Genomic DNA, 10183 nt, shown 5'->3' with positions numbered 1-10183 from the left:
GGTGGTTTGCCAGTGCCTTCCCCAGTCATTACCATTTACCCCCCAGCAAGCTGGGTACTCATTTTACCGACCTCGGAAGGATGGAAGGCTGAGTTGACCTTGAGCCGGCTGCTGGGATTGAACTCCCAACCTCATGGGCAAAGCTTTCAGGCGGCTGCCTTACCACTCTGCGCCACAAGAGGCTCAAGGTCAAGACTACTTCAGCACAAAAAAATGGTGAGGGATGGGTGGGGTAGAGGCAGAATGTCTTTCCATCTTCTCCCTGGTCTATTCCAACCTTTTCCAACCCGTTGACCGTGGGATAACCCGTGAAATATTCTTCAGGCTTCAAGTAATGGCAGACGTGATGCCTGCTAGCCAGGCCTCCCTGTCACGTTCCCAGAATTCACACATTTATAGTGTGCATGGAATTACTACTCATAAAATTAAATGCCTCCCACCCCATGTTGCTTCAATTCGTACAGCCCTCAAATGGTTTCACTAAGCTGTGACCCTCTACAGCAGGGGTAGTCAACCTGTGGTCCTCCAGATGTTCATGGACTACAATTCCCATGAATCCCTGCCAGCATTTACTGGCAGGGGCTCATGGGAGTTGTAGTCCATGAACATCTGGAGGACCACAGGTTGACTACCCCTGCTCTACAGTCCTTGTCCCCATGCTTAGACGGCCAAAGCCTGACTAGTGTTATAACCAGTCTTGTTTATTCTAGCAGTGAGGGTTTGAGAGTTCTTCTACGTTGAGACTTTTCTTTTTTAGCGTTTCTTCCCTTTGTTCTTGCCTTTGGACTGCCGACTTCCGCTCTTCTGGCTGCCCCAGGAGCAAGATGTGATAAGGGAGAGGAGTTTGCTAGGCTTCCGGCGAGAAGCTGCAGAGAAACCAGAACACAGAGAGAAAAGAGTCTCAGAGACTAGAGCTATCAGCCAATTGTACACTACCGTTGCAGGCATGTGTACGGTGTCTATGAAAAGGTTTACTAAAAGAATTAGAAAGCGTATACATCAGCCTTTCTCAATTTTTTACCATTGAGAAATCCCTGAAACATTCTTCAGGCTTCGAGAAACCCCAGAAGTGGAGCAATCATGCAGAATATGGTTGGGAAGCAGAGCTGTGGACACGCCCATCCGGGGCCCCTCCCCTTCCCACCCCCTCCAGGCCCATCATTGGCCATTGGAGGGGTGTCAACCTGACCATATATGGTCATATCACTTGATAAATATTGAACAAATTTTTAAAATATTTTAAAAAATTATTTAACTCCCCCTCTCTTTGGAAAACCCTTCCAGGGCTGGCAAGGGACTGCAGGATTTAATTAAACCCTAGTTGAGAAATCCTGATCTGGGAACATCAGACTGGGAGTCATAACTGATGGTGCGAATTAACAGCTTGGTGATTCTTAGGGGACAATGTGTGGTATCCCTTACCTCTCCGGGGAGATTTGCTTCGACTCTTCCTTCTGCTTTTACTGCTCCTTCTGAAAGAAAAGCCCTCATCAGACATCTTATCTCTTTGGCCACATTGGACCTTATATTGTCTCTCTCCCCCCCTCCCCCCATACACCATGGAATGAATTCAAGGTAAGGTCACCAGATGTTAACATTGGTAAAGCTTGAAAACCATTGACCAGGGGGGTTCTTGAGTAAAAATTTGGTCTATATGGAGCAACGAAAAGTTTCATAGAACGCAAAAATATATATTTTTTAATTTCAACATAAGTCCAAGTTGCCAGTTGCCCCCAGATGTCCCTCCAAAAGTGGGACAAATCTGGTCACCTTAATTCAAGGCCCAAATTACACGTATTTAAGGGAGATGTGTGAATGGATCCACCCACCCCCTTTAAAAAAAAATTGCTTTAATAGGATCCCAATCTGCAGTGTGAGGAGAGCAAGCATATGAAGAAGAGTTGGCTTTTGTACTGTGCTTTTCACTACCCAAAGGAGTCTCAAAGCAGCTTACAGTCGCCTTCCCTTTCCTCTCCCCACAACAGACACCCGGGGAGGGAGGTGGGGCTGAGAGAGCCTTGACAGGATTGCTCTGTGAAAACAGCATTATCAGGACTGGGACTGGCCCAAGGTCACCCTGTTGGCTGTATGTGGAGGAGCAGAGAATCAAAACCGACTCTTTGGATTAGAAGCCGATGCTCTTAACCGCTGCACTAAGCTGGTTCCTTACCCACCATGTTGTTTGTTGTAATCCCCCCCTCGTCTCCTCGTCACTTCCATCTTGATAGGAAAGAGACCCCAAAGTCACCTGGCAAACCCCACCCTGTGGTATCCTCTTTTCCAACCTCCTAGCTCAGCTCTCATGGATGGGAATTGAAATACAAATGAAAACGTCACTTAAACTTAAAAATTAAAAAAAGAAAAGAAAATCTTGATTCTGACAGCCATCCCCAAACAAGCAAACCAAAAGGTCTACGGCTGATGAAATGTCAGATCATCATGTCTTTGATTAAAATGCAGTGCGTTTAGCTTGCATTTCATTACAAATGCCAACAATCACTGTGCGTCAAAGGAACTGTGCATCTCCCCCCCCCTCTTGATGAAGAGAAGTTGGTAGGGGGAGAGACAGCAACTGTTCCTAGGGTTGCCAACCTCTAGATGGGGCCTGGAGACCTCAGGAATTACATTTTCCAGATTACGGAGATCGCTACTTCTGGAGAAGATGGCTCCACATCTCCAGACATTTCCTTACCCAGAGTAGGCATCCCTATTGGTTCCTCCCCAACGCAGTGCACAGGGCATAACTGGGAAGGGGCTCATGATATTCTTGGCATTAGCCAAGAGCTGGCAGGGGCTCATGGGAATTGTAGTCCATGGACATCTGGAGGACCACAGGTTGACCACCCCTGGCCAAGAGTGTTCATTCGTGCTACCTTTGCTTTCTAAAACTGTTTTAGAAAACAAACAGATGACCACTCAGTGGCAGGATGATCAAACCATGGAACAAGACACTGAGCTAAGGCATCCCAGTCAGCTTGACCCCTTTAGAACATTGGAGCACAGGTCTCGGATTAGAAATCAGGTTCAAGAGGCCCCTCTGGTTAGTCATTTCCTTGAAGTGCAACATGGTGAACAAGATTTTCAGGGGTTTTTTTTGTTTTACAACAGATAGTACCCAGGGTCTTTCAGAATGCAGACATGGAACAAAAGCTTTTAGAAATAGAAGCTTTTTATAGATATCATTTAGGGACTCAATCTCCCGGAGGTTTGAATGCTTCATTGAATTATTCAGTATTTTTATCAGATGTGGTTCCTCTCTCTCTCTCTCTTTTTTTTGGTATTTCTCCTTTAAAGTTTTCTTACACTATGTTAATTAAATGATTAGCTTGCATAGTATATCTATCCATGGACCATTCTGGCAATTTGGGTAGACCCAAACTGACTTCATAGATTGTGCTCTGTTGATAGATCAGCTACCCATAAGATACCTTCTACTACAGAACTGGATCTTACTTTTGGGTAAGTCTCTCTTTGTATAATATACAATTAACAAGGTTTTGTGCTGAACTTGGCATGCGTGACATGTTTTCTGAATGAAACTGGATTTTCGTTTTTGGGGCTCGATATAGTAGAGCTCTTTATATTTATGCTACCGTCAAGCGTAATACCAGGCTGTAATCGGTTTACTTGTTGGAGATATTTCATATATAAGTTATTAATTTAATACAGGTATTAGCTTCCAAAAAACCGTGTTGACCTGTTTGGTTTTTAGCCATTGTTCTGAATAAAAGCTGATTCTTATCACAGTTGATATGGGAACCTCAGCTCAGTGCTTTGTTCCTCGGCGTGGCCCGGAAATCTCATGGAATCCCATGACATTTGACCCTGCTGAGATCCCTTCCCTGCCCAAACCCCACCTGACTCAAACCTCCAGGAATTTCCCAGTCCCGACCTTGACAACCTTACACGATTAAGGCATGCCCCCTCCCCGCAAGATCAATCCAAGTTCCGCGACCCTCAGCTCCACTACCCGCTGCACCTGTTGGATGGCGGGCTGCTCTTGGATTCCACCTCTTCTTCAGGGCTGAGGTCCTGGTGGATGGGGGGCCTCTCCAAAAGCTCCCCCGACCCCATGTCTTCCGAGGGAGGGGAGCTACTAAGCTCGGAAGTCTTTTCTTGAATGACGGTGGGCATGAGGGGAGGGCCCTCGACACTGCGCTGACTCCTCACGGAGAAACTCAGACTCTGCCTGCTCCGGACGTCATCTTGCGTGAGGCTTGGGGGTCTGGTGAAGGAGTACACCGTCTGGATGCTCACTGTGTCCGCCAGGTTCACGGCACTGGGGCTCTGCAGGGAGACAAGGGTACGGGAGAATGGAAGCTCTAGCCACGCTTCTCCATGGTGAGCATATGTGTTGCACCAAAACGCTGCTTCTGTGTTATTGCAGCCTGGCACGGTTGGCCTTTCTTCTCCCCATGCTACTTCATTCCCCCCCCCCTGACTGTCACCTTCGCATTCAAGCCGTTTCAAAACCCAAAAGATGCACCAGAATTTTGGAAGTCACTGGGATCACTTATATGGGAGGAAAAGCCTGGGAGTGGTGGTGGTCTTTACTGTTTCTCCATCCCTCCTTGCCTTGCAGTCTTAGGCTGTATCAACAGAGGCATCATCTTGAAGTTTCAGGATGTCATAGTCCTGCTGTATACAGCATTGGTCGCCTGGAGTCCTGGGTGCATTTCTGGAGGCCTCATTTCAAAAAGGAGATGGGCAAAATTGAGAGGGGGCAAAAGAAGAGTGACAAGGATGATTCAGGACCTGGGGTACAAGCCCTAAGAGGAAGGGCTGAGGGACTTGGGGATGTTCAGCCTGGAGAAGAGGAGGATGAGAAGGGACAGGATTGCTCTCATTAACCGTTTGAAGGGCTGTCATTTGGAGGAGGGCAGGGAGCGGTTCCTGTGGGCAGCAGAGGAGAGGACCCGCAGTAATGGGCTTAAACGACATGAAGATATTGGGGGAGCAGAGTCTGAATCAAGTAACAGAACCAGCCACGGTTTCATAGACTCTCTGTAATCTGCCTTGAGTCCCAGTGAGAAAAGTGGCCAAGAAATAATGTGAATAAATTCACCAAAGGTCCCCCTTACAAGTTTCAGGGACAGAGAGGGGATCTGAAACCATGTCTTCCATGTCCTCAGTCCAACGCTGTAACCATTCTTCTATACCACGGGTGGCTGAACGGTGACTCTCCAGATGTCCATGGACTACAATTACCATGAGCCCCTGCCAGCTGGCAGGGGCTCATGGTAATTGTAGTCCATGGACATCTGGAGAGCCATAGTATGGCCACCCTGGTACCTGCACTGGACTTAGTCTTCTCCACTTTCCCTTCCCCCCTCTTCTCTCCCCTTTCTATGGAAATTCAGATTGTAAGCACCGTGGAGGGAGGGTCTGTCTATGTCAGGGATGGCCAAACTGTGGCTCTCCAGATGTCCACGGACTACAGTATGAGCCATATTGTAGTCCATGGACATCTGGAGAGCCGTGGACATCTGGAGAACCACCGGGGCTGCTGCTATGTACATTGGTACACAAATAATAACGCCTAAGAGCAAACCTCTGATCTCGGAGCCGGAGCTTCCCAACGTCCTCCAGGGTCTCTGATCTCGGCCTGTCTCTCCGATCTGCGCTCCGGAGGGGGACGCAGCAAGTTCACCACCTTGACCCAGTAGTCGAAGAGGTCTTCTCGTTGCTCGGGTGTGGCGCAGAGCTGCAAGTAGAAGGCCCGTCCACTCGCCAGCTTGAATCGCAGCTGCTTCTTCCTTGTGTTGTGAACCGAGATCTTCACAAAACGCAAAGGAAGGAGTCTGCGGCGAGGAGGGGGGGGGGGCAGAGAAGATGGTGAGGATATGATTGAAGAAACCTTCGCGGACAACGGAGTTACTGGACTTTAAGGGGCAACTATGTCCAGTAGAGTTTGTGAGTCACTACTTCTTCAGAAAGTTCGTACCGAATCTCAAATTTTGTTTGTCTTCAAGGGGTAGCTGGATTTTTAGTTGTTTCTGCTGCTATAGACAAACCCAGATACCCATCTTGATCTAAGCACACAGTTCTGCTTAATCCAGGGCTTTGAGAGTCTAAAGCCCGTGAAATGTATTTGCTCTTTTTTACCAGTCAAGTGAGAAGGCTGGACCCACCTGGTAAGCTCAAATGCCCTCGGTGGTGGATACTGGCCGTGCAGATTTTTAAATGGTGGCAGATGCTCATCAGAAGGTTGGACAGAGCGGGCCAAAAGCAACACATCTGGGATCTCCAGTAGGAGCTTGGTGCAGGCCACCGCCACGGTCATCGGCTCAACTTGGTTGTGGACGTCAATCACCTCTCCTCGCTTGCTCACCTGCAGAGGACAGGAAAGGGTTTGAGGGCAGAGGTGGCCATATGAGGAGGCCAACTGAGCTAGCCCCCTCAGAATGCAGGTGTGGGGCACCACTAAGGCCCATAGTACAGGTAAAGAACCATTTAAATCAGGGGTAGTCAGACTACGGCCCTCCAGATGTCCATGGACTACAATTCCCAGGAGCCCCTGCCAGCAAATGCTGGCAGGGGCTTCTGGGAATTGTAGTCCATGGACATCTGGAGGGCCGCAGTTTGACTACCCCTGATTTAAATGATGAGAACCCCAAAATGACCCTCTGTACTGCCAAATTCTGCATTGTCACTATTAATATGCTTACAAATTTCATTTTGTGCATTTTTGATTGCATTTTTATAATATATTTCCAAATGTTATATAGATTACTAATTACGATTTTAGTGTTAAATGCATTCAACTTTTTACCTTGCATTTTGATCTCCCATCATTTATTGCACTGGTCTTAAAGGACTGTAAATAAAGTGTCATCATCATTTTCCTAGCTTGTAAGATTCTGTTTCTTTGGCGGGTGATGTTTTTGTTCTGTGTGCGTTTGGCCCCCTCTAGTGGTCAATCTGATTTTACATTGACTTTTGTCAAACATAAATACCAGCAATTTAAATCTGCAGGGAGCCATGAACTGATATAATATCGAATCGAACACTAGAGGAAGCCAAACATACATGGAATGGACCTCCCACTCCCAAAGAAATGGGAACTTAAAAGCAAGGGGAATGAGAATGTGGGAAAGCCCCTGGCTGAGAGGAAAGGTTGTTTTCTTTTCCGTCTCCAGTTCCAGAAAAATAAAAGTGGGGATATAAAACTTGCAGTCCTCATTGAAACTTCCTTCAAATGGGGCCGAGGTACTATTTTGATATTTGTTTGCCAGATCAGGGAATCATTTAGCAAGCAGGGAAAGTCAGACTTACATTTCTCACATTAAAAGTGGGGTAAGAAGGATTAAATAAATTTACATAAATCTGTCCCTCCCCCCCCCCCATCTGAGATTTGATACCTAGAGGGAGGTGGAACTTTGCCTGAGTAACACCCTCATTTCTTTGCCCAGAGTTTTCCGGGCAGGGGGGGGAGAGAAAGCCAACTCAGAGATGCAGTGAGGGATGAAGAAGGAGGAGAAGAAGAGTTGGTTTTTATACACCGCTTTTCACTGCCTGAAGGAGTCTCAAAGCAGCTGACAATCCAAGCGGCCAGAGCCTTTTACACCACAAAGGCCCACTCAGCAGAGATTGGAGCTCTTGAGCTGCCACTTCCTCCTTCTCCCAGCTCCAAGGTCCAAGGGGGTGGCAGGTGACAGTGGGTGAGCGATAGGGTTGTGAGTGTCCTGCATTGTGTGGGGGGTTGGACTAGATGACCCAGGAGGTCCTTCCAACTCTGTTATTGTATGATTCTATTCTATGATTCCTTTCAACCCAATCCAACCTGTAATTGGTTACCTGCAAAAAGTCACTTTCCAACATGGGAGCAAGCCTGAATAAGTCGTATTCCCCATTGCGAAGCTGGCGTTGCAGGGGTCCCATCTTCCGGTTGAAAAGCCCTTTCCCATGGTCACCTTTGGCCATGAAGCCAGGCATCTGAGACTGGGACTGAGATTGGGACTGGGACACCGACATCTTCCTGAGCCCTAAACCAACATGGGGAGAAATCAGAGCAAAACTGGCATTAGAGAAGAGTAGGGGTGGTCAAATGGTAACTCCCCAGGTGCCCATGAGGTCCTGCCAGCTTGCCCTGTCTGTGGACATCTGGAGAGCCACACTTTGGCCACTCCTGGATTAGAGCTTCCCGATGTTCTGCTTTGGCCATAGATTAGAAGAAGATAGTAGACTCTTGGGTTGTACCATTAGGTCCACAGAAGAAGGTTATTGAATGTCCTGGTATGTTTACATGTAGTCAGCTAGGATGATGGCCATCCTAAATTCTGGTTGAAACACCACCCTTTCCTCTCCCTGCAATCTGAGGTGAGACAACCTAGGGGTCTAGTCCCTCATTTCATTTATATAGAAGACGAAGAAGAGTTGGGGTTGATACCCTACTTATCACTGCCCGAAGGAATCTCCAAGCAGCTTAAAATCCCCTTCCCTTCCTCTCCTCACCACAGACACCCTGTGAGGTGAGGCTGAGAGAGCTCTGCCAGGACTGCTCTGTGGAAACAGCACTCTCAGGACTGTGACTGGCCCAAGATCACCCAGCGGACTGCATGTGGACGACCGAGAATCAAGCTCGGCTCTTCAGATCAGAAGCCGCTGCTCTTAGCCGCTACACCATGCAGGCTCTGATAGGTAAGATTTTCTCTCCTGGACTCAGTTTTCCTTTTGTCAGCTGGGGGAGACGATGTGAGCGCCATTTACAAGATGGCCGTCGGTGGGCGGGAACCAGTGACAACATGACTCACACAATGGTCGGGTTCAATCAGAAAAAGTGGGTAGGTTCCATAAATTATTGGGAATACCCTGTTCTGGCAGAGGCAGATGTGGTCCCTTCACACATTAAAGCTTCCGGGCTGGGCTTATTCCAACGAGCTCTGTTTTGGGGAAGAAGCATGTGAATCTCAAGACGTGGATCAATAGGTGCTCAGACCTTCATGGCCACCATGTTGACAATTGCCCTTGAGACTGAAAATACTTTTAGCTAGGCCTCCTGCCTTCCTCCTTCTACCCACCCAAACTACTGTGTTGGTAGCTCTGGGATGAATCCCTCTGCCAACTGAATGTCACACCTTCTCATGAGATAGTTCCTGGTCCACAAAAACGGATGCCACGACGAATCCCTTCATCTTGAGGTTGCCCCAAGAACGGCTGCCGTTCTACGTTTATCGCTCTCTGCCTTGAGGCATATTGTGATGTCAGTGAAGCATTATGGGCCGGATACTACAGAGGCTACTGCATGGCTTTTCACAACTTCAGCCGAAATGCCCTCCTTCACTCGGGTGCCATGGAAATAATTTGGGTGAGAGGGAGATAATGCTTGACCACTTGCTGACTAGTTGGACGTGTGTATGTAGGAGGCTACTTTAAAAGCCGTAAATTTTAGGATTCGGGGGACAAGACCTCCTCCCTTCTTTAAGGGTCTTGCATAATCAATGTGGATGTATGAAACAGCACCTAGAATTCTTTGACAAAGGAAGGACTCCGAAAGGAAGCACGAACCCATTTTTTACTCTTCTAAGTAGGGTTAACAACTGCATGGGCGGAAATTCCTGGAAATTTGGGAGTGGAGCCTGGGGAGGGCAGGATTTGGGGAGGGGCCTCAACGGGATATAATGCCATAGTGCTGGGGTGGGCAAACTGTGGCTCTCCAGACGTCCATAGACTACAATTCCCATGAGCCCCTGCCAGCAGAGAGACAAACTATGGCTTTCCAGCCTGAACTTAGAATCTGGGTAGTCATTTGAGGCTCCCCTGGGTACTGAAATGCCCATTCCTTGCTCCTCCTCCCCGCTCCCCCACAAAAGCGGTGGTTTTGAGACTCACAGTCAGTCTTTTTGTAGGTTGTCGGGTCCTTGCTCTTCACTGCCCACAACAAATGGCCTTGGGGCTGGAGCTCCTCAGTTTACTTGTGCACTTTTGTGATGTCACCTTGTGTCTCTATGACCTGTTTCGACTAAGCAGTAAAGGGTGGCTTAGGGGAGGGCCAGGAGGACAGGGGCACCTTTCTTTGGGCAAGTGGGAAACTGATCTCCATTTCTGGGGTTCAAAAAGAGAGCTGGCTGGTGTTAGCAGTCACAGGGCCATTCCGCACTGGGATCCATGTTGCAAATTGTTTGTGGAACGAAAAATCGCAATTTTAAATAGTGGAATTTGTCGTGATGCATACCTGCCTTTG

General features: G+C 48.0%; 1 protein-coding gene across 1 annotated transcript; it reads right to left on the bottom strand.

The window, feature by feature from the left end:
• Positions 1 to 680: 680 nt before the first annotated feature.
• On the bottom strand, positions 681 to 9930 carry LOC143825936 (uncharacterized). Its single transcript, XM_077314373.1, has 7 exons — positions 9832 to 9930; positions 7798 to 7985; positions 6132 to 6331; positions 5552 to 5801; positions 3980 to 4287; positions 1423 to 1472; positions 681 to 866 (listed from the first exon to the last, which is right to left on the bottom strand). The coding sequence occupies exons 2-7, from the start codon at positions 7972 to 7974 to the stop codon at positions 754 to 756; spliced, it is 1098 nt and encodes a 365-aa protein (XP_077170488.1). The 5' UTR covers positions 7975 to 7985; positions 9832 to 9930; the 3' UTR covers positions 681 to 753.
• Between the last annotated feature and the right edge of the window lie 253 nt (positions 9931 to 10183).

This window comes from Paroedura picta, chromosome 16 (assembly GCF_049243985.1).
Source record: "Paroedura picta isolate Pp20150507F chromosome 16, Ppicta_v3.0, whole genome shotgun sequence".
NCBI classification, from domain to species: Eukaryota; Metazoa; Chordata; class Lepidosauria; order Squamata; family Gekkonidae; genus Paroedura; species Paroedura picta.
Note: the sequence above shows the minus strand (reverse complement) of the source record. Positions and strands in the feature narration are given on the sequence as shown.